The 24,835-nt window shown below is 42.0% G+C and overlaps 1 protein-coding gene across 4 annotated transcripts in view; it reads left to right on the top strand.

Moving 5' to 3' along the window:
• Window positions 1-24,835, top strand: part of sned1 (sushi, nidogen and EGF-like domains 1) — a 37,577-nt gene that overhangs the window by 6,742 nt on the left and 6,000 nt on the right. For 2 of the 4 annotated variants that reach the window (XM_037770292.1, XM_037770293.1), the window contains exons 3-29: window positions 3,364-3,651; window positions 4,714-4,854; window positions 4,995-5,157; window positions 5,230-5,355; window positions 5,639-5,752; window positions 7,283-7,396; window positions 7,975-8,088; window positions 9,899-9,946; window positions 10,051-10,158; window positions 12,078-12,170; window positions 12,293-12,427; window positions 12,734-12,853; window positions 13,165-13,281; window positions 14,827-14,970; window positions 15,369-15,542; window positions 16,769-16,882; window positions 16,980-17,093; window positions 17,181-17,294; window positions 17,400-17,516; window positions 17,649-17,936; window positions 18,059-18,242; window positions 18,488-18,600; window positions 20,720-20,998; window positions 22,016-22,169; window positions 22,270-22,352; window positions 24,149-24,247; window positions 24,585-24,701. In XM_037770292.1, the coding sequence (XP_037626220.1) occupies window positions 3,364-3,651; window positions 4,714-4,854; window positions 4,995-5,157; window positions 5,230-5,355; window positions 5,639-5,752; window positions 7,283-7,396; window positions 7,975-8,088; window positions 9,899-9,946; window positions 10,051-10,158; window positions 12,078-12,170; window positions 12,293-12,427; window positions 12,734-12,853; window positions 13,165-13,281; window positions 14,827-14,970; window positions 15,369-15,542; window positions 16,769-16,882; window positions 16,980-17,093; window positions 17,181-17,294; window positions 17,400-17,516; window positions 17,649-17,936; window positions 18,059-18,242; window positions 18,488-18,600; window positions 20,720-20,998; window positions 22,016-22,169; window positions 22,270-22,352; window positions 24,149-24,247; window positions 24,585-24,701 (3,775 nt within the window). Of the gene's footprint in view, window positions 1-3,363; window positions 3,652-4,713; window positions 4,855-4,994; window positions 5,158-5,229; window positions 5,356-5,638; window positions 5,753-7,282; window positions 7,397-7,974; window positions 8,089-9,898; window positions 9,947-10,050; window positions 10,159-12,077; window positions 12,171-12,292; window positions 12,428-12,733; window positions 12,854-13,164; window positions 13,282-14,826; window positions 14,971-15,368; window positions 15,543-16,768; window positions 16,883-16,979; window positions 17,094-17,180; window positions 17,295-17,399; window positions 17,517-17,648; window positions 17,937-18,058; window positions 18,243-18,487; window positions 18,601-20,719; window positions 20,999-22,015; window positions 22,170-22,269; window positions 22,353-23,583; window positions 23,666-24,148; window positions 24,248-24,584; window positions 24,702-24,835 lie in introns of those variants that run through there. The other 2 variants (XR_005206983.1, XM_037770294.1) reach the window with 2 other exon arrangements.

Genomic DNA, 24,835 nt, shown 5'->3' on the forward strand with positions numbered 1-24,835 from the left:
GAGCCGGGGCTAAAGAGTCAGGCCCAGTGCACATTCTGCAGTCACTTCCTTCGGCCTCGTCAAATACTTGTACAAGCTTGTAACTGTGAAACCTCCGTTTTTGACAAGGAAAACTAATGTTTTCCTGCGCTGATCCATGGGCACCTTTTTCATTTAGGGGTTTGCTTTGGCTTGACTTAAGCCAGATGAAAGTTTATTTTAGTCCATAAATTGCTTGGCTCTAAAGAAAACCACCCAAGCAAAATCCTGGATGTATCCGGCAAAGAATTCCCCAAAAAATAACAAGGGAGTTGTAGAGTGGAGTGGCACCATTGAGAGTGTGAGGAAGAAATATGGGAAGAGAGATGCTTCTTACAGGGTTGGCTGATCGCACCTCTCTCCCCTGTGATTCTGACCTTGGTCATGTTACAGCATAACACAAGGCAGCTCTGAACCCATTCACTCTCTCACATAAGTGTGATGTATAGCCACCCTTCACTGGATGTCTGTACTAGTTACAGCCTGGTTGAAAACCCATGAGAAGAAAAGTATGTCATATGATGCAAAGAAAAAGGTTCTAAGTTCAGTTCAAATTCCTCTGAGGTCAAAGTAGTCCCCTAAAAAATCTTAACAAGTAAGAAATACACTTGCTTAAACAGTTCCAGATGCTACTAGAGATTGGATTAGGCGATTAAACATATTCCAGTATTGGAGTATAAACTCTATTTAGTGTTCAGCATGACTTCCTACACTAATTTTGCTGTAAGATGGGTGACTTCCAGACCGCTGCCACCACAGGTCTCTCATTAGTGGGTATGTGGGTGTGGGAGGTTTGTAGTTCATGTACATCCTTCCATTCATCCAGTCCCGTGCCCTCTGTCTTGTTTTTCTCCCGGTATCAGATGGCGCTCTGGCTGACCCCTGGGCCCTGCCCCTGCCGTCGCTCCTCTTTTTCCCCACATCAGCCACGTTCTCACCACATCACGCTGATGCAGAGGGGAAGACTGTGGTCGGGCAATTAACTTAGCCCCTGTGCCGTGCCAAACAAAACTTCCTCTGCTGTTTTTACAGCAAAGTCCTTCAAATTATGGTTTTTCATACATGCAGGGAGCGAAGCCGAGCCATCTGATGTTGCTTTGTCACTGTCACATGCCACTTGGCTTGAATGCACGAGGCAAAGTTCACGCCAGTGGTTAGGAGAAAACAGCATAGGTGCCATGGTGGGAAGAATCCCCCCTTGTTGATAATATGCAGAAATGAGGTATGAATGAATGAAGGCCTTTCATGACCCTTCATCCTGTAGAGCTTTCCTCTCCACTCAGGTTTAGCAGCTTTTTTCTTGGGATGTGCAGTGGCTAGTCGGACACCACATAGTCATGTTTTTGATATATGGGCTTTCTACGCTCTTTTAGAATCTATCACAGAAATCCCTTAAATTTCTTCTCTTCTCCGGGCTTTTCATTTTCTTCTCTAAATAACCTTTACTTACTGTACACCTGATCTTTCTGAACAATAATCTGTACCTTTTCCCGCAGCTCACAGTTCATGGCAGTGGCAACACGTTCTCATCCCAGCTCGTCACATACCGCCGCTTTGTCCCGCCCCGTGGCGTCACTTTATTTTTGGCATTAAAACCACTATAGCTCCCCTTGGCATCACTTTAGGATTAGGCAACAAAACCACCATAGTTAGGTTTAGGAAAGAACTACATGGTTGGGCTTAAAACTACTACACGTTACGTAATAAGTTTGTACAGTGAAAATTACATTGAACATCGTGAACACGGGACACGAACAAACAGCTGATTGTAACAGGACAGGAACAGTGGTCTACTGGATGAAAGCCTTGTGTTTGTTGGACCCATCCACCACATCTCCCGTCCGCATGGTGTGTCTCTTTCGCCCTGTAAATTATATCACCACACTCCTGACGCACTTTCTCGGAGCGTTTACTGTTGCCACAGATGGGTATACATCAGAGCTAATTGAATGCCCCAGTGCGTTTTATACCGGCGCTAAAGGGTGCCGTGTGTGGCGGTACCGAACGCCGACGGCCGTGACAAAGCCTCGTTATTTAACGCCCTGGGAATGAGAATGGGCTGGCAGCGAACCTTCTCGCGAACAACAAACCTTTATCATATTTACTGTCTTGGTTCTGTGGAAGTTTTTAAACTAATCAATATTTTTATATTAACAATAGATCAAATGGAGCACCTTTCCCCTCAGCTTGTTTTTTAGTGTCTTTAAGCCCCTTGTTTTGGTTTTACAGAGCGTAACATCACTGTTTCAGTTCAGTCTCTGCTGTTTTTAGCAAAAAAAGCTCTGATTACCCAACTGTGTATTATCTGCCCAGCACCAAACGCAAACTAGCAACTATCTGATGAACATAGTGGATCATTTAGCAGTCCTATATTTGTCCTTGGAGTAAAAAAGAGTAAAAGCGGAGCAAAAATGAGAATGGATATTGGATTCAAATTTGCTAGGTGGACAGAAACACATCTCTAAATGAATGCTAATGTTGCGCTGTGCCCTCTGCCAGATGTGCAAATAGGCAGCAGTCATGCTACCCATATAACTTTATAAGGTGTTAATTTGTCAGTGTTGTGTTTACAGCTTGTTTTGCTGCCCCCAAGTGGCCAAAAATTCCATTAAGGCAGCTTTAAGAGTAACAACGGAATGCCTAAGATGTAAAAATGTATAAAAATAAATAAAACATATAAAAAAATGTATATAAAAATGATAGTTTGTCCGAACAGCAGTCCAAAATCCAAAGATATCCAATTTGCAATTATGTAAAACAGAGAAAACCAGCAAATCCTTTGAGAGTGAAAATGATTGTTGGTTTACTTTCAGTCTGTTGACTAATCAATTAATTGCCTAACCACTTCAGCAACACACCAATTATTGACCTGTAAAAGTTTATCTTTTAGGGAGTTGATACTCCAGTACATAGTCACAGTGCTGACTGTGCGTTTCTCACAGAGGAGTTATGTGGACGAGGGGAGGATGGGCTCATTTATTTGCATACTTTGCTGTTGGCAGACATCTGTGGATTTAAAGGACGTGAATGAACGTCTTTCCTGGTGTGACGACTTTGCAGGTGTGTGAGCAGCAGAAACCGGGTTTTCTCAGCTGCCGTCATTTCACGGAATAAAGGTAGCTTCTGTTTGCTACATGGGAAGTGCAAACATCCGTTATGGTAGCGTCCGCTGGCCCATACTACTGTTTGCCCCATGAGTTCAGAACACCTCTGTTTGTCCACCTTCGCCTCTTCTCCTCCACACTTCCACTCTAACCCCGCCTAACAAGTCACAGTGGCTTCACCTAACATGTTGAACACTGTATGGTTCATCTTATTCAGATATTCTGACTCTCTTCTCCTCAGGTTAACAACAATGGCCTCGTATCTTTCCTGAGGGAGGTGTCTCAGTTCACACCTGTGGCTTTTCCGATAGCCGGGGACAGAAGGGTTGTGGCGCCATTCTGGGCCGATGTGGACAACCGTCGAGCGGGGAGAGTCTTCTACAGAGAGAGCCAGGAGCCCTCCATCCTGAGGAGGGCCTCAGGTGAAGTCAAGACGTACTTTTCAGAGTTCCCCAACTTCAACGCATCGTGGGTCCTCATCTCTACATGGCACCAAGTTACTTTCTTTGGAGGCAACTCTCGCACACCGGTATAAACGCATGCTTAACTTTACAGCTCTTGCACTAACATGTAGTCAAATCTTAAAGGTACAGGGTGTAACAATTCGGGGGATCTATTAGCAGAAACAGAATATATTATTCATAATTTGGTTTTCATTAGTGTTTAATCAACTGAAACCAAAAATCGTTGTGTTTTCGTTAGCTTAGAATGAGTCCTTCATATCTACATAGGCCCAGAACGAACAAACCAAACACTGGCTCTAGAGAGAGCCTTTCACGTTTTTATGTGACCTGAAGGCCACTGTAGTTGTCTGACACGCTTGTGAAACTGTGGTAACGTGAGCCACAGAGTGCTAAACCGTGGTACCGTTAGCCTCGCTCAGAGGCCATCCTTACCATAATAACCCTACTTTAGGAGCAACAGAAGTCAGACGGCGGCCTGCGGTACCCCGGTTTTGCACTAATAAATATTATATTCCTGAAGCTCACGTTACCGCAGTTTCACAAACGTGTTGAAGAACTACGGTTGCCTTCAGGTAACGTAAAAACGTGAAAGACTCTCTCTAGAGCCAGTGTTTGTTTTTCGTCTGTTCTGGGCTACTGTAGAAACATGGCGGAGCAACATGGTGGACTCCATGAAGAGGACCCGCTCCCTATGTAGATAGGAAGGGCTCATTCTAAGCTAACGAAAACACAACGATTCTTTCAGGTGATTATACAAAAACGTAGTTAACATGAGTATTATTTTCCATTTCTGCCAATAGATCTCTGAAATGATACACACTCCATTCCTTTAACACCATGTGTTGCCAATGAGAGTGAATGAAAACTAGTTTGCAAGCTAGCAAAGGAGTTTTTTCTTTTTGATTTGATTTTTCTTTTTTATATGATGGGGACGATGCAATTTAACATAATTCCAAAAAAACAAAGCTATTGAGTTTCACTCTAATGGTAATTGTGAATTTCTTACCTCAACAACATGCCCAGATGAGTCTATTATGTCTCTAGCCTGACCGAGATTTAGGAATCTGTAGCATTAATATCGTGGAAATCAGGAAATGGTTTAACCGAGTCTGTTCCTCTCTATTCAGGTAAATACTTTCCAAGTGGTGCTTATTACAGATGGAGAGCTTTCCTTCACTATATTCCAGTACAATAACATCACTTGGACTACAGGCATGCATGCCAGCAGTGGAGGAAACCTGGCTGGGCTGGAAGGGATTGCAGCGCAGGTAAGATCACATGTTTTTTTTTTCACATGGTGATTGCATGATCTGCTTCCTGTGAAGATGCAAACTAAAATGTTGAGGTGTCTAAACTCTGATTCAGCTGTCTTTTGTGATGTCTGGCCTCCTTGTTACTCTCTTCCCAGGCAGGTTTCAATGCTGGCGATGGCAAGCGCTATTTCAACATCCCCGGCTCTCGCACGGCTGACGTGGTGAACGTTGAGGGAACCACCAACGTGGGTTACCCGGGCAAATGGGTCTTCCGTATAGACGATGCAAACGTGGAAGTGGGTGGCTGCAACGACTCTGGTAAGACCAGCTTCTATAAGAGATTAGTCCTTTTGCTTTTAGGATTCCTGTTACATTGACGTCTCTCTCCAGCATCAGTTTGCCCAAACCTGCGACCCTGTCTGAACGGAGGCCAGTGCATCGATGACTGCATTACAGGCAACCCCTCCTTCACTTGCTCCTGCTTGGCTGGCTTCACCGGCCGACGATGCCAGATCGGTGAGTTATGGTTGACGACTCTCCCTGCGCTGTTGTGCTAGACACACGCTGTGAATGAATACCTGTCTACCTGAGAGCAGCCAGGAAAAACAATGTCAACTTGTAAAAAAACCTCTGGAATTCACCTGACTTGCCAAAGAGACACCTGGATATTTCCTTAATACCTGTATCAGCTTCAGGCCAATCTCCTTTGACATTACCCTACTAACTGACTTTGGCCAGATGTTTTCATCTAATTAAAAGAGTCATACTACCTCCTTTGTGTTTCTCCCTGTCTCTGTAGATGTCAATGAGTGTGCCTCACATCCTTGCCAGAACGGAGGGACTTGTGAAGACCAGATTAATGGTTTCATCTGTCAGTGTCCTCCTGGATACACTGGGATTCAGTGTGAAACAGGTACAAAAGACACTTTGCTTTAAAGCTAGGGTTGGTAATGTTTAGAAACTAGCAAGATTACTACATTTTAGAAATGGTCCAACCGAAAAAAAAACAGCCCAGTGTTGCCAACTCATTTCTAATGATAGTAGCTAGCAGCACCAGCTCCAAAAGTCCCTAAATCTAGAGAGAAAGTCACCAAGTCGGCAACACTGAGCGCCCGTCCCTTAAACAACAAACATGGTTATTGTTAGTACTCACCACAGTTAAGCTAGCAGCTTGTGGAAGACTCCGGTGACGCGCAATGAGTGAAAGTAGCCCATCCAATCATTACATTCGGCCCGAATGTAATGATTGGATGGGCTTATTACAGTCCTGCGACAGCCACAGATACCTGAATTTTTTTCTTTTTTCGTCACAGTGTTTGATTAATTGATTTCTGTCGGGATGTAATGAGAATTTCAACAAATATAACAACAAAATGGTTTTAAGATAAGCACAGTTATATTTGTGTAGGTATACAGAGCCTATATTGGATACCCTTTTCCTGCCTTTTAGTAAGAGATGTAAATGAGGAAATAGAGTGATTTAATAATGCATGAAAAATATGCTCAAATCCTAACATGGCAAACTGCAGCCCAACAGGCAACAACAGCTGTCAGTGTGTCAGTGTGCTGACTTGACTATGACTTTCCCCAAACTGAATGTGATTATCATAAAGTGGGCATGTCTGTAAAGGGGAGACTTGTGGGTACCCATAGAACCCATTTTCATTCACATATCTTGAGGTCAGAGGTCAAGGGACAATGGCCATAACAGTTTTTCCTCGCCAAAATTTAGCGTAGATTTGGAGCGTTATTAAGCCTCCTTCGCAACTAGCTAGAAGCTAGTATGACATGGTTGGTACCAATAGATTCCTTAGGTTTTGTAGTTGTATATGATACCAGAATCTTCACTCTAGCTTTAAAACTGAGCCCCCTACAACCTCCGAAAGATCGATTGCGTTAATGCGTTAAAGAAATTAATGGCGTTAAAATGAATTTGCATTAACTTAACTTTGACAGCCCTACATTTATTATTTCTTTTTTTCTGTAGAATCACATGGAAATGTAGAAATTTATCAAATTTAAAGTAACAGCAGCTAAAATAAACCCACCTACAGTATTTATCATTTTACACAACAGCGAATTACCCTTAAACAAGTTGATCTGACATTTTAACTGCACAAAAATTCCACACTTCTTCTCTGACCCTCTGCATGCGCTAAATAGGCTGAAGACCTGGAAAAACTCAGATTAATTAAGGTATTTTGTGCCTCATTAGGCAGTTTCCACAAAAAAAGAAGTATTTTAGAATATCTTGGTCCAGCCTTTCTGGAGCTTCTGTGCCTATTCCCACAGTCCAGCCTGTGGAGATGTATCAAACCTCTTCTAATACCTTTCACAGCCAGCAGCACATACTTGCAGAGTGAGGGGAGCAGTGTGGCGGATATATTAATCAGCTGAGTAAATATTCCATGAGCGTGTCTCTCTGTCCCTGTGTGTGTTGCAGACATTGACGAGTGCAAAGACAAGCCGTGCCTCAACAACGCGCTGTGTGTACAAGGCGCTGGCAGTTTCACCTGCGTGTGTGAACCGGGTTACACTGGTGTCCTGTGTGAGACAGGTGAGCGGGGTTTTTTTCACAGTCCGGGGGAAAGTAGGCATCTCCCTCCAGAGGAAATATTCTCTGCTGCTTTTTACATCAAACTCAGTCATTTTGGCAGATGTGTTTGTCCAAAGAGTTCCCCGGTCTAACTAGACAAATGGGTCCAAGTTGAGGTTACGGTTGAATTCATTTGCAAACAACTCTTTTTTTTTTTTTGGGTCACACAATGTAGCAATGAACCACGGTGAGAAAGTTCACTGAAGTCAGGTCGGTTTCCAAAGACATTTACTAATCTGGTTCCTCTTGTGATTGATTGTTGATGAAACTTGAACCCAATGGGGAATTGAATTATCAGGCCCTGCACAGTTCATGAATCCTTGTATCTACATGAGACGGGATTATTCTTAATACCAGACACCTGGTCAATGAAACTCTATGCTTTCAGAAAGGAAGTTCAGTGGTCTCAATCCAGCCCAGTATCTTAGACACCCACATCTTGCTTTTCCATGTGAAGATTGAAAAATCATTATATGGAACTAAATCAACAGCTGATAAACTTCTCTTGTCTGATTAACTGACTTTTGTGCATCCTCCAGACATAAACGAATGCGAGTCGCAGCCCTGTCTGAATGGAGGAGAGTGCGTCGATCAGGTGGCCAACTTCACCTGCATTTGTCCCGATACCTTCACCGGAGCACTCTGCGAGACAGGTGACTTGAATTCAACTTGAATTCTGCCAGAAAGGCATGTTTGGAAAGATTTGATAGGACATTGTTGACATAGCCTGTAAGCCCTACTTTGGCTTCCTGTATTATAGCATTTTTTCCAACTGGAACAAGCACAAAGGGATTCATAGCATACCTCTTTGAGAGCAAAACTATACACAGCACTCAAAAAACAATTGTTTTTACCCAATATAGTGTTCTAACTCATAACTAACTTGTTATCCATTCATTACCACAAAATCTACATTTATTTTTTTATTTTGTGGTCCAAAGGCCACATTTACCTTGCTATTGAAAATCTCATCAAACCAAATCATAAAATCATCATAAATAGAGTAAAATCTTACCCACAGAGAACATTGTTTTTTAATAGTGTGGCATGTAGTAATAACACATTCTGGGTAGTTTTGTGGATCAAACCCAACCCAAACTTTGAGTGAAGTTTGAGTAAAATGTTATCCACAGAACCACCCAGACTCTTTAATATTCTCTGCCGGTCAGATATTACCTGGAACATCACAGATGTAACAAAAAAAGACCTTCAAAATCAAATAAAATGATAACCATTGGTTTTGTTGTGTTTACATACTATAGCTGTTTTGAAGCCTTATGAAATGTTTTAACTTGAAACGGGTCAAATTTGACCCGGACACAATAGGAGGGTTAATGTGTGTTAACAGAATATTGAGCTAGGGAACATAGGACTGGAAACATCGGAGGGTCATACCTATGTAGGACATATGTAGGACATATGTAGGACATAGGCCCTTGGGAACATGGATACGCTCCCATATATAAATGTTCACAAATTTTTATTGTAGCAGAAACTGTAGTATAGGTCTATCTGTATTCTGTTTCCCATAGTGTTTGCCAGAGTTATAGGGCTAGTTTCCCTGTGATTGAGGACTGTGACATGTCCAAATTTGTCTGTTTGTCCATCCGTCTAGCTGCGTATCAATCTAATCTAAGTATGTGTTGGTTTTGCTTTGTTACTATCTGCACGAGTCTTGTTTGAAGGGTCGGTTCACCCAAATTACGATATTATTACATTAACATAAACGCGTAACATAAACCAACATTTTTGATAAAAATGTGTTAAATTTGCTGAATAATAAACCTGTCAGCCCTTCGGTGGACAAACTATGTAATGGTGACACTGTTTGTAATTCACAGCAAAATTGTCATTTTCATTTCTGTAATGCAATTTCTTGTTACCTACAGTATAGGCCGAGATATTTACCAATACCAATATATCTGCAATAAGCTAATATTGCAGAATCATAATTGGTCAGGCTGTCATTATATCTCGTATATTTCTCATATACTCTATCACATCTTTCTCACTTGGCTTTAGTTAGAGGTATCTAGCCATGCAGATAGTTTGGGGTTTATTTGCTCAGGTTGTGCGATATCGGTCTGATTTCTGCTGCCATCCCAATACAATGGAGATGAATGGAATTTCACATTGTACAGCTTTCACAGAGACTATTTCTTTTGTTAAAAGTGGTGTATATACTGTAGATTGATCAGAGCAACAGGGACACTTTTTTTTCTTGAGAGACATTTTGTTTTTAGATTTTAAAATGTAATTTTTCAATGCTGTGACTAAATTCCATTCACCTCCATTGATTTGGGTGGGCAGCATGTATCTCAGAGGCAGGTACCTCCAGACCTGGGCAAATAAACCCAATCTATCTTCATTGCTGAATACCACCAGAGGTAAGTGAAGAAATGTGTTTTGTTGTTATTTGGATGAACCAAACCTTTAAAGCACGTTCTTTTCTCCGTCTCTCAGAGGTGGTGATGCTTCAGGATAATTCAACTGAGGTGGAAAACCAAACAGGTAAAAGCATGTACAGCTACAGCTTAAAGCTCTGCCAATTTTTTTTTTTTAACATGCAGTTTGATTCTTACACAACAACCTGTCATGTGCCTGTCCATATGCAGACTCGTGTGAGGAGGAAGATTGCAAGAAGAACCAGAATTGTGAATACACCAGCTCGGGAATCTCCAACTGCACATGTGCTCCAGGCTTCTACGGTGACGAGTGTGAAGGTATTGTACGCTTCTGGCCTGGCCGACGCTCACTGCAGGCAGCTGGGGCAGGTAGCGAGCAGTATTTAAAGAGGAGCTGTGCTATCCCACAGGAATTTGGAGCTCTGCCCTGGAAGAGGCTGCTGTGATGATGGATTATTGTAATTATCAAAACTGACACGGCCTCGCCCAGTTTACTACGGGAACCAGTCGCTTGATGCTGTGAATAATTGTTTTATAGCACGTTTTTATTAGTTTACCAACAAGAGGAAGTGCTTTGTCTAGACTTAAAAAGGCCTCTTTATGAGTCAAAGCTGGTCTTTGGTATTCAGGTCATTTCTTCAGACAGAGCTGTTGAAATATGCATGCTTCCACACCGCTACTGGCTCCTCTGGAAGTTGGCCATTGCACCACACTATAGTTTCAAGCACACAGCTGCTGCTTGCATAATCATAGGGCAATTTGAACACAAAATATGTAAAACTCTATCATCCTCAGCTTCATACCTTCCTTTCATAAATGCATATTAAGTCATTTTATATTATGTTTAAAGCTGCAGTGGGTAGAAATGGAGCAAATGTGATTGAAAAAAGCTATTTTTATAAAACGATCACTATCTCCAGACAGATTGCAAGATTTCATAGACCGGAGGAAAACAACCAATCGGAGCTGATCTGGAGTCTGCTGTCCAGCTGCCGTCTATGAGAGCCGACTGTTAATCACTCGCGAACTCCGATCAAACGGTCAAACTAGGCAGCGCTGATCAAATATGAATCAATGTTCTGTTACTGTAATGCCTTTTTCTCGCCTAAATGTTTTCAGAAACATCTTGTAGTGTACTGTTTAACTGTAAAATAAGAAAGTTTGTGACCTGGCGGCCATGTTGAGATTGGTTGAGGAAATACCAAGCACCGCCCACCAGCCGGAGCACAGCCAATAGACAACGCTCTCTTTCAAATGACCTGTGATTGGCCAAAGTCTCTCGTCACGAGTTCGATTTTTTAAAGCCTGGAAACAGAGCCATGAGGAGGTGCAGAACACTTGAATTACAATATGCTGAAAGGTTATTATGGAATTTAAATAATTCTGCCTACTGCATCTTTAATGTTTGTATCACATTCTATTTGTTTTAGGAGATAACTAGTGAGCCTTGTAAAGCTTATCCAGGCTCCCATGAGAGGTTAGTGTCACCCTCTGATAGCAAGTTTTTTTTCCCCACCAAAAGCTCTTTAATAGTATTTGAGCTATTGCAAATGCTACTTCTCACCCTTGAGCTGAAATAACTATCAGTGCTTATATAGGCTCTCTTAAATCTCCCAAATACTTTCCTGCCTGGCTCACTTGGAAGGCACAGTGGAAAAAGGAGCGCGATCCTCCGAGGAAGAGAAAGTAGTGGGACTCACAAGTGCCTAATCAGGCTCTCAGATCAAAGGGGCCCGGGCCGCACAGGTGGCCAATGAAAGTGGCTCTTGCAAAATTAACAATCCATTAATTGCCCTCGGGGCCATACGTCCCGGTCGCAAAATATGCTCCATATCATCAGAAAAATAATACCCTCCACCGAGCTCCCCAGGACTTCAAAGGGGAGCCGCTTAGCTGCGATACGGCCCCATCCTTTGATCCACTGCTGCAATTAGGAAGTAGAGGAAAATAAAAACATTCTTACAATTTGTACGGAGCGGATGTGCAGCATGCTGACTGGTAATCTTCTGATCCTGTGAACTCTGTTGGGAAAGAGGAATGACGGCGAATCAATACATAGTTTACAGTATAGCAGATGAAAGACGCTCGGCATATGGTGCACATGTTGAACTTTATACCTCCTGCCTATGTTTACACTTAGACCAATACTGTAACATCATTTAAGCACTTGCATTCAAGTAGCTCGAGAAAAACTTTCCAGCTTTGAGCTCTCACACTCTCTCTTCCTGTGTCTGCAGAGGAATGCCTTTGCCAGAATGGGGGTGTCTGTGTGGACATCAATGGGACTTGTGAATGCCCTTCAGGCTACACAGGACTCTACTGTCAGTTTGGTGAGTATGATAATCCTATCAGGTGTCTCACAAGAGCTTTGATGAAAAAGAAAGCGGGGTCAATGTAAGATCACAAATGTCTGAAATTGTGAACCCGCCAATTCACATTGCCTTCCTCTCAGAAGTAACCCAGACGCCATGCAGTAACAGCAGGCCGTGTCCTGATGGAGGTCCTTGTTTGGAGTACGGAGGGACCTACCTGTGCACGTGTCAGACTAGCGCGGCAGAGCTAGATCACAAGGACTTCTACCCCTATGGTAAGAGCCTCAGGCACCAGCACTTTGCAGCTATGTGTCATTGCGTGAGCAGCTGGTTTCTATAGCGACAAACACATTTTTAAACACACTGGTCTTGACCAAGTGTCGCTTTCTGTTTCAAAGGGAACGGTCACATTTGTAGTTTGCATTTACGATGTGGACAGAGATTTAAAAAATGATTTGATCCTATCATAAAATGACAAATAATCTGTGTGTTTTTTCCAACCAAGCCCACGTGCTTGAATGAAATTAAAGAGGTTTCCCAGTGCAATGGAACACAGTCAAGTCTCGGTGTGTGTTTTTCAGTACAGCCCCGATCGGTCTGCGACTCCTCTCCGTGTCTGAATGGGGGCTACTGCTACGAGCGGGATGGAGGCTACACCTGCGAATGCAAATACGGATACTGGGGGAAGCACTGTGAAAAAGGTAGCATAACTGATAAGAAACACTAGAAGAATAACTTCACATGAACTTCTGAAGTGCCTATCAAAACATCCCTCAGACTTATTACTCAGGCTCTAACCCAGTTTTTAATGCACCAGGAAACATGCCATTACTCGTAATGCTGCTTGAAATATCACAATGCCAAAAGGCTTATGATAATTTGTACTTATGACTGAGTTATGAGCTACTTCCCTGAATTATGACTTCAAGTGCAACGTACTGTAACAGATTTATTTTGTGTGATTAAAGCTAGCCTCTGCTTCAAGGATTCCCTTCTCCCTGTCTCTTTCCAGTTAGACTCAATACCTGTGCTTCTGGTCCCTGCCGCAACGGAGGCTCCTGTAAGGAGGACGCAGGGAGTTACAGATGTGTGTGTCCTTACAGATTCACTGGAAAACACTGTGAAGTGGGTGAGTGCCACCCTTGAGTGATATTGAAAACATTTTGTATTCAATGCACAAACTTTATTCTTGCAAATTTGCGTGAAAACATTCAAATGCACGGCGAGCAATCTTATCGTCAGACAACCTCAGCTCTTTGAATGATCCTCATTGCTGTGTCTCTGATATAAATATTTGGAATGAGTAAAATTTTTATAAAACTAAATGAGCAGAAAATATTCTACTTGAAGGATCAGAAATAGAAAGGCAGTCAATGTTTGCAAACAGATTAAGACTCTAGTTAAAGATCTGGGAGTGGTTTTAGACTTTGATCTAAATGTTATTTGCCATTTTAACAAGTCACACACTGTTCCTTTAACGTAATTGTACTTGTTTATAAAGCCTTACATAGCGTAGCACCTTCCCCTGCTTTTAATTTTACAGTCCAACAAGAACTCTCTGATCTTCCACTGCCTTTCTTTTAGACATTCTTTTAGAGGTAGCTGTTTTTAATGTCCCTAAACGGTGGAATACCCTCCTCTTGGATCTTAGACCAGCGACCTCCCTTGGTGTTTTTAAAAAGAAATTAAAGACCTTTCTCTTTAATGTGGCTTTTAATTTGTGGTAATTTGTTAAAGGTAGGGTCGGTAATCTTGAGAAACTAGCAAGAGTACACTAGATTTAAAAAAAACGAAAAACCCAGCCCAGTGTAGTTAGCAGCACTAGCTCCAAAAGGGCCTAAATTTAAAGGGAAAGTCGGTAACACTACAAGTCCGTCCCTTCAGGCCTCCCTCCAAAGCTACTCCCCCAAAATTATCATTATGAAGGTAAACAACAAACATAGCTATTGTTAGTCTTCACAGCTGTGAAGCTAGCAGCTTGTGAAAGACTCCGGTGAAGCGCAATGAGTGCACTGGAAGAGTGCACGCAGGCAGGCAGGTAGGTAGACAGGCAGGTAGCCCGTCCAATCATTTCATTCAGCCCGAATGAAATGATTGGACGTGTTTATAACAGTCCTGCGACAGGACAGTTGTTGGTATTGTTACCTCCGCCAAGGAGGTTATGTTTTTGGTTCAGTTTGTTTGTTTGTCTACAGAATTACAGAAATAACTACTGGCCTGATTTTCATGAAACTAGGTGGAAGGGTGAAGCATGGGCCAAAGAAGAACCCATTATATTTTGGAGTGGATCCGGTTCACGCGGCGGACACACAAATTATTTTTCACTTTAGTTAACATTGCTAGATAGACAGCCAGTTAGACGTCACCACCTTGTATGATATTTCAAAATATTAAGACGCTGTCAATCAATAATGATAAAAGACAGACAATTATTTCTTAAGCATTTGGCCTCTGCGGTCTGCGCTCTCCGAGTGCCCTTCTAGTTTTAATGTTTCATTGTTTTGTTATGAAACATTTCCCTTATCGTTCATTTTAATTTTTGGTTTTGGCTTTACATTGTTTTTAATCATATATTGTAAAGCACGTTGGGCTGCATCTTTGCATAAAAGGTGCTATACAAAAAAAATATTATTATTATCAATATTAATTTCTCAATGTGTATGTTTTCTTACAGGGAAGCCAGACCCCTGTGCCTCCAGCCCCTGTCTGAATGGGGGGACATGTTTCCACTACATAGGGAAGTACAAATGTGAATGCACAGACGATTTCAGCGGCAGGCACTGTGAAACAAGCAGGAGCTCAGTACAAACCACCGCAGGTAAGCAGACTGTGAGTCACCACACAATAATGTTGCTCCGATGCTGAAGTTTGAATAACACTGACTTCAATAGATTGGCACAGGCAGGGGATATCCTGACTGATACAGATACTGGTTTTCCATCTGAAGATAATTTTAGCAGTGTTGCTGCACTGGAGGCCCCACATTTACAGATATAGAATGGCTACATAATCTATGTAAAGTACGACCTGATGATTCATGTCTACGCGCTCTAACAACACGCTGGAGATAATTTTAGGAGGACAAAAACAGAGAGCCTGGATGGAAAACACCTCTGTTGCTGTTAGTCTGTTCTGGGTGAGCTCCTTTAAGCCCCAGTGTTCGTGAGCTTGCGTTACAATGCAGCCACGCTGACGTTATCGACGTATTCATTTCAGAGCTCGGCTGCGGGCTGCCTCCACAAGTGAAGCACGCCGAGGTCCAGTTCTCCTCGACAACACCGGGCTCCATGGCGGTGTATATATGCCACTCAGGCTTCACGTCCGTGCCCAGAGCCACCCAGAGCATCTGTGGTATTCAGGGAGACTGGAGCCAGCCGCCCATTTGTGAGGGTCTGTAACACACACCAACACATGGACACACACAGTCTTTTAACCTTTTCCAATCCACCTCTCTTTTTCATAGACCTGTTTTTGTCTTTTTTAGGGGGGGGACATGGGGTCTTTAGAGGGAGATAGCAGGTCAACAGTAGATGTCACATAGAAGTGGTGTACATCATCTGAAAGCTGGGAATCTGAAGATTAATTTGAGATGCAGCTCAGCACTGTGTGTCAAGTTGTTCTAGTCATAAATCAGGAATAAACATGAATTAATTAATTAAAATAAATGTTGAAAGCATACAAGGCTTTAGAACATTATGATAGAAGTATATGATCCTCATTCCCATGCTCAATTGTGTCTCATAAGTTGTTGCAGCAATTTTTGGGTTGATACCATTTGTTACACAGATTTGGTGCTATATTTAACCATTTTTACCACTCGAAAATTGATAAAAATCAATAATACCTCCAAAATAACACATTAAGACAGAAAAGCCATGTTGTGATTTGGTATCAAAAACTTGACGTTTGGAGATTTCTGCAAGAATGACATTTTTCAGCAATTGGATGGCGAGCACTTCTGTTCTGGAAACTGCTCAGAAACCCCCTTATTGTCAATCTAACTAGGGATGCCATCCATCCTCTGAATGCTCTAGGTCTCTAGTTTGTGGCTGTAAAGTTTCAAGAGGCTGTGATGATCCTAGAGGTCACCACAGGTCATTTTATACAGTGAGGTCAAGTTTAAAAAAATAGTCTCACTACGATGAAATGGCTACTATGGGGACTAACATCATCACACATGAATACAGTTGGGCTCATTGGATCCACAAGAGTCTATGTAATTCCAGGACTGTTTAGGGACCCCAGTATGCAGAAACCATATTGGCAAAAATAACACATTTATACTGCATACAAAAAAAATGCAGTTTTTTCTTCTATATCTTGAGATCAGAGGTCAAGGGACGCCTTTGAAAATCGCCATGCCAGTTTTGCACCGCAAAACTTTAGTGTATTTTCGGAGCATACCATTGGATTCCATGGTTCTCTAGTTTCATATGATACCAGTAACTTCACTAAAACTGAGCCTGCTACAGACTCTGAAAAACAGTCAAATTGGCCAAGGGCGCCAGCGCCCTCAAAGAGTGGAAGAGGTTAATGATCCCTGAAAAGTCCTAACAGATAAGATTCCAGCTAGGTTTAAGTTGCTATTGATTTATCCTGATTCCCCATCATTACAGAGATCAACGAATGCCTATCACAGCCTTGTCTCAATGGCGGTACATGTCGGAACCAGGTGGGATCCTACCAGTGTGAGTGTGCTGATGGCTTCAGTGGAAACCGCTGTCAGACAGGTAGAGCCTGATCAAAGTCCTCTAATATTAAATGCAGACATTCACACACACATATGTAGTTCCTGACTGTGTATATGTGTCTTTCATCTCCCTTAAGACATAAATGAATGCCTGTCTGAACCCTGCCAGCACATGGGGACATGTGAGGACCAGCCTGGCTCCTACCTGTGTCACTGTTCTCAAGGCTTCAAAGGCCAGAACTGTGAAATAGGTACAACCTGTTACATTACTTTATACATTTTAACATACAGATTATACAGGACAGCAATCAAATTCTACTGTATCTATCTGTGTGCAGAGCAGGACGGGTGTGAGTCCAACCCCTGTCTAAACGGAGGTGTGTGTCGGGGTTACAGGCGCAATTATTTGTGCACGTGCAAAGACGGCTTCTTTGGGGACCAGTGCCAGATGTGTAAGTGGCTTTGCACGGCCTCACAAAGCCAATTCACACAACCTGCATCTCAGTTGTGTGACATGCACCGTGTTGTACTAACTGCTTGTCTTTGTCGCCCCCAAGTGGAGAACCCGTGTGTACTGCAACCTTGTGGAAACCGTGGCCTCTGCAGGAGTGACAAGAGAGGGAACTACAACTGTGTTTGCAGAGTGGGACACACAGGCAAAGACTGTGAGAAAGGTCAGCAAAGGTCACACCAAAGTGCATCAGAGTCCAGCTAATTCAGCTTTTAGCTCATCCTTTGTATTGCAAAGACAACTCTGTAATTATTTAATGTATGAATTTGACATGTAAGGTTGCCACTGTTCCCAGACCTGTTGCCTCCCTCTGGTCTCCATGTGCTGCGTGTGGAGGAGAACGAGATGGAGCTGCGCTGGGACGAGCCGGAGCCCTCAGACAGCCTGGTCAGCGGCTTCCTCATCACCTATGGTCCCCTGGGCCGGAGCAATCCCAAGACAGACTTGCTGGAAAGGCAGCAGTCCACCCACGTCATGCGAGGCCTGGTGCCTGGCCTGCTGTACAACATCTCCACCTTCTCCATCAAACGCAACACCAACAGCAACGACTACAGCCAGCCCGCCACCGCGCTGATACGCACCAGTGAGCACACTCTTTAATGCTGTGGTAGTAAGAGAACACTTCTGTAAAGTTTCTCTCTGTGTATTCACATTTGATTTGCACGTACATTTTCATATGTAAGTGTGTGTGTGTTTCTGTACTAGGACCTCGGCGGGTGGAGCAGCTGCAGGTGGTCAATGTCTCCTCCTCTCAGGTGTGGCTGAGCTGGCTGGTTCAGGCGGCTCGTCACGCCGCCGTCAGCAGGGTGCACGTGTCTCTGTTGCCTTCAGATGGCAGCGAGGCTCGCACCGCCGTGCTCAACACGAGCACCACCGATCACGACTTCAGGTCAGGTTCTGCACTATGCTTCAGAAGAACACTCATAACCCAGAATTTAAATGTATTTATACAGACCTGCAGCATCCTCTGGTGCTGCATTTTGAATGGCTTTGTTAGTATACCTTTCATCCACTAGAGGGCGATATTTCATCACTGTTTTCAGGCTCTCAACAGTATTATTAGGACGATGAGGTCAGGTATCATGCTTTGTTTGCTGTAATGCAATCAGTTGTGTGCCTCTTTCTGTTTCCCAGTTCGTTACTCCCTGGTCAGATGTACACAGTGGATGTGTTGACTCAAAGCGGAATCAGACCAGATGAGTTTCCTTCCACCAGCCACTCAGCTGGACCACTGCAATTCTGGACAAGTAGGTTACATATGATCATATTAGAATGATAACATGAGTGCTGGCCGCCTGATTAGATGCTAGTGGGTTAGGATCATTTCAGGTGTAAAGAATTTGTTCATGCATTTCATTCATTGTGGAAATGCTGTTAAAGCTTCAGTAGGCAGAACGTTTTTGGCATCACTGGGCAAAAATTCTATAATAACCTTTCAGCATATTGTAATTCAAGTGTTGAAAAATAGACTTCTGTAACTCCTCATGGCTCTGTTTTCAGGCTTTAAAAAATCTAGACTGTGACGGGCGACTTTGGCCAATCACAGGTAATTTTAAAGAGAGAGCGTTCCTATTGGCTGTGCTCCGGCTGGTGGGCGGTGCTTGGTATTTACTGAACTGATCTCCACATGGCTGCCGGGTCACAAACGTTCTCATTTTACAGCTAAACAGTTCACTACGAGATGATTCTGAAAACATTTGAGGAGAGAAATAGGCATTACAGTAACAGAATATTGATTCATATTTGATCAGCGCTGCCTAGTTTGACCGTTTGATCGGACTTCGCGAGTAATTGACAGCTGCTCAGAGACGGCAAGGCTCCAGCTCGGCTCTGACTGGTTGTTTTCCTCCGGTCTGGGAAATCTTGCGGATGCCGTTAGGAGCACCGGAGGACACCGGATGACACATGATTTTTTTCAAATTACCTGTCTCATGTACTACTGTCAGGATATAGTGACCGTTTTATAAAAATAACTTTTTTAAATCATACTTGCTCCATTTCTACCCACTGCAGCTTTAACAGCTATATGGATGTTTATTTAATTAACACAATTGTGTGAATACTAGTCAACTAAAAATTTCCCTTAAGCTTCATGTCTTTTCTTTAACCTCAGATCCTATGAAAGTACAAACATTTACAATCATCACAAACAGCCAGCAAAAGCTAAATGCTAACACACTTAAATGTATTTGTAAGCATATTTAGAGAAAGCTTGTTTTAGTCATCGATACAACTGTACAAAGCATTTATACTTAGTGTGGTGATGATGATGATGATGATGATGATGATGATGATGATGATGATGATGATGATATTACTTTATTGTATCTCAGCAGCTCCATTTGCAACATCAACGCAGACAAAAAAATTGAAGACAGGAAACAAGGATACATACATGTAACATACCGTTACAATCACTGCAGACAATCTATTCAAGACCCTTCAACGTACATTTGATCCACGATTAGGCTCCATATTTAGCATTCCCTGGTGCACAAGAGTGCTTCAGTCTAACCTTATTAAATCGTGGAACCCTGTATCTCCGATTTGATGGCAACCATTTGTATTCACTGTTCAGGACATGGTTGGAGTCAGAGACAATGTTGTTAGCCAGTATATTATTATGGTAGGCTGATTCATAGAATCGCTCAAGGGGTTGACCTACAATCATCTTTGAGCAGATTTTCACTTAATGGAGCAGTTTTGGCCTTAGAGTGGTGGACAGACACTTCCACCGTGTAATATCACAATACTGTAGAGCACTCATAATCAGAGAAGTAAAGAACCAAAGAAGAATTTGTCTACTTGCCCCAAAAGATCTAAGGTGTCGGAGATAATAAATTCTTTGTTTTGTCCCAATGTGGTCTTTCTATGATAGCAGATGGTCTGTCAGTACACCCAAGTACTTATATGAAAGTACGTGCTTGTAAAGGGTTAATACATGTTCCATAACTCGCAATAATCTATTAATAATAAGTATAAAGCAATATTTACTCAGTACAGTATGTAATGTAAGTAGTTTCTTGTAAGCCCATGTGGATGGGGCACCTTTGTGTCTCTGACACATAAAAATATTCATGAATTCGATAAACATAAATCGGAATATTTTCAAAGGGATAGTTCAGATTTTTAGCTGCCAGGTATGCATATAGCTCATTAGCAGCTTGACAAACAAAAGCTAGCAGCAGCTTACAAGTCCAGCTAACAAATCATTTAAAGCACAGCAAGACAAAATGACTGAATGAGTATCAATTCAATACAATTGAAGAATATTTACTTTAGTCCACAACTAAACAAATCAATAAGAATACTTTCCATGCGACCCATGAAATAGAATGTGACCATCTATATGTGTTTTCCCCTCAGGGCCTCTCCCCCCACAGAACCTCTCCCTGTCACATGTGACCACTAACTCAGCATCTATCACCTGGAGCCGCCACCCGAGAAGCGTCCCAGATGGCTTTGTGGTCAACGTGACCCGAGGGTTGAACACCAGGAGTCGCTTCCTGCCCAATGGGAAATTAGGATCATATACCCTGCGTGAACTGACGCCAGGACAGCACTACTATGTGGCTCTGACATCAGTGAAAAGCACAGGGCAGGAACAGGTCCACAGCATACCTCAACACTTAGCCTTCGCTACCTGTGAGTGTCATAACCCTTTCATTTGCATGAACGCATGCCATTACAGTAGGTGGCCAGGTTTCCAAAGAACCTTTCAGTATTACGGTTGTACTGCGTGTTACCATGGAAGGTTGCTGTAGAAACTGTGACTCTTGTGTTGATGTCATGCCCAGTTATTTAGGTAAAGTGATGGGATGCAACATAAACTATTTGCTCAAATTTACGATTTGGCCTAACTGAATCTCTCAAATGTCATATGGGTACAAATACGTTTTTTTGTTTTTTTTACTGTTTTGTTTATTGAAATGTTCAGGGCATACATGGATCAGCAGTTCAGTTTTTAAGTTTCAATGCCCATTTCTGTACAGGTAAATATACATAGGTAAATACCTCTATACATGGAGAGATAGAGATGGTAATAGTGATAACCAATATGAAGTAAAGACTTAGTTAAAAATAAACAATAATAATAATAAATATAAATAATATAAAGATAAAGAGATGAAAAAATATAAATATATGAATAAATAAACATTTAATTAAATAAAAGAGATAGCAATATTAAAAATCTAGGTAAAAATTAATTAATCCAAAAATAAGTAAAACATAAATGAATAAGTAGAAAAGTAAGTAAGCAAAAAGAAAAATACAATTTACAGTAAAAAAAATAAATAAATAGCAAATGACAGAAGAGAAGATTGACAATACCATACTTTTTCTAAAAACACAACAGAAGAAAGTCAGAAAAACAGACAATGTATGAGTACATGTTGATGTACACACCCCACTTATACTGTATAAGAGAGCAAAAGAGAAACAATATAATAGACACATCAAACAGGCCCAACACATTTCAGAGCATCATAGCATGGTTTAAGTCCTAGAAGTCACTATACTGGAATATAGTGGAACTGTAATTTATCTGCTACCATGAAGAAAGACCCCCATGTTCACTTAAATCTGGCTAATCAACCTGTCATTGTCAAAACAAATTAATTTTAAAACAAACTGTGTATACATTTATTTCCTTTGACCCAGTGCCAATGGGGCCAAGACAAGGGAGAAGAGAGAGGCCAACCGGGACCGGACAGGGACAGGGACAGGGGACTCAGGTTGGACGCACACTTCCCCCGTCTCAGCCTCAGGACCTGGGAGGCTCAACAGAAACACAGAACTCAGAGGAGTTGCCCAGGTACACGCAGAGTGTTGATGATTATAAAACATATACAATGGTAAGAATTTGTTTTCATCTGCAAATTAATTAACAACCAGCATTGTTTTCTATGTTGCAGATACACAGAGCTCATTGACAGAAGAGGAAAGATAACAGCCAAGTTCACTCACTTGCCTCGAAAAGCCGTTCGACATCGTACTAGTAAGTATGAGTAGTAGCAACCACGTACTGTAATAATATACATTTAGTGGAGAAACACTACTATAACACTGTTTGGCCTTTTTTTTTCGAAAACAGTTAATGTGTTATATACAATAAAACAGTTAATGTGTTATATACAATAAAACAGTTAATGTGTTATATACAATAAAACAGTTAATGTGTTATATACAATAAAACAGTTAATGTGTTATATACAATAAAACAGTTAATGTGTTATATACAATAAAACAGTTAATGTGTTATATACAATAAAACAGTTAATGGGTTATATACAATAAAACAGTTAATGGGTTATATACAGTATTTCCCACAAAAGGTAATTCTGTCATGTTGACATAACTTCCCAATAAAGTAATTCACTCTCACACACATTCTCTGACATCTATTAAACTAACATGCTACACCATAGACTGTATATAAAGATGGACGACATGACAGCTCCCCAAAAGTGAAGCCAAAACATCTGGATCGCCCCCTGGTAGCTGGCTGCAGTATAGGTCATAAATCCCGCCTCCTCCATGTTAGCGGAAAGGACATGGGCCAAAATAAAAATATGAAGTACACATCAAATACATTTTTCTGTCATTTTAAGGTAGTTCTTATCACGCTGGTGTATCTTCAAGTGTTCATTTTTCCGATAAGTTTGGTTTTAATCCATTTTATTTTAGTTATTTGATGCTATAAAGAGGGGGTGAGACGTCATGATTGACAGCTGTGAGTCTCTCTAGCTGACAAGCTACGGCCATGCTCGGCTCGCAATTGGTTTGGGCGGGTGACGGCGATACCGCGGCTCCACCGCCAGATCACTACTGCACAGAATCTGGCTCCAAATGACGTCAAAATCTCAAGATCGCAGCTCCCGTATCCGGGATATTTTGGGGTAGTGGCTAGAACGGAGCCTGCAAACTGGGGAAACTCTCATGAGATTGTTAAGGTTAGACATTGACCTTGAATAGTTAAGGTTAGGATTGTCGTCGGGTAGCGAGTCTCGCAAGAGTTTTTGCAATTTTTTGCAGGTCTCAGATCAGATTTCGCAGTTGGAGGGCCTCCCTTCTAGACACAACCATATGTTGGCTTCACTTTTTCTACACTGGGAGGAAGTGGAGACGTGTCGTCCATCTATGTGCTACACCAACATATTGAAACAGTTCTGGTTTGCTCAGGATGTCCAAACAATGAAAGACTATCTTATTTGCTTATCTTGATGCAGATGGAATAACTTAGGTGGTGGTCCTATAACCATATGGTCCTGACCATGGCCTGTCTGGATGAAATATAGGTGGTCCTCAAATGTAAACTGGACTCTCTGCTATCACACAAACAGACCCACACTATCTGACACATGTTGTCTGCTTTATCTAGCGGCTTTAGAGAAAGCCAGACAAGTCAGAAAGCAATCAACTTTCTTTTTAATTTTCATATGATCATTTTTTGTAGTGTATTTTCACTTTTTTTCCACTTAATGCATCCCAGTGCAGAGGTTTATAGCCTATAGCTAAACAGAAAAACTGTTTTACAGATGTTATCTTGTGCTCTAGAGAATAAGCTTCCTTTCTAGGATTGTTCTGCCCTCTTTAATGATGCTATGCCCATGATGTCATCATATGATTTTGACCGATTTTGTCAAATCAGTAATGCCATGTTTCATTGTTCCAGGCTGAGGAATGTATATAAAACCTTTAGTTAACCTTAAGTGTCTCATTCAGTGCGACATCCTAATTTTTTTTTCTTTTCTTTTTAAGCTGATTCATGACAGGAAATGTTTTGCCTTGCAGAACCCGCCCCCCCAATTAGATTAGAGAAGATGGAGGAAACAACAAACAAAATCAGCCTCGCGCTAGAGATTCAAGAGGAAGGTTTAAGAGCAAAGCCTGGTAGGTGTTGTGGTGGCACATCTGCCCTTGTAATTGATCCCAGATGATGTGGTGCGTATACATGAGATTAATGTCATGCTGGAAAAAAAGACTACTTCTTAGTCTTTAGACGTGTAATTAAGCATTTGGTGTTATGTGTGTTTGCCAAGCACTGTGATTGAAATATCAATGTGGACGTTAACCTTGAAAGACAGGATGTTACATTCAGGAAAGCAGATTGGGAAAAAAAGAGGGGAAGTGGTGTAACAGCTGTAGATAATGTGGAGTAGTGGGCCTGAAACTTGAGCCCCATACTCGTTCTGTACTGTGGATGTTGATGGCAGCTGTTGTCTTTTAGAGTTGCCACAGGACTGCCGCAGTCTGCCCTGCCAGAACGGGGGTACGTGTGTGAACGAGACCGACTCCTTCGTCTGCGACTGCGCAGCCGAGTTCAAGGGCAGACAGTGTGAACTGTGTAAGTTTACGTGCTTCCTCTCCACACATACACATGGGGCGGGTCCAGTGAAAGTAAGCCGCTTTTTGGCAAATGGGCAGGATAGTCACTCATTGTGTTGATGTTTTAGGACATCGAACAAAGATTTGAAACAC

Source organism: Sebastes umbrosus, chromosome 5 (genome assembly GCF_015220745.1).
Source record: "Sebastes umbrosus isolate fSebUmb1 chromosome 5, fSebUmb1.pri, whole genome shotgun sequence".
Taxonomy (NCBI): Eukaryota; Metazoa; Chordata; class Actinopteri; order Perciformes; family Sebastidae; genus Sebastes; species Sebastes umbrosus.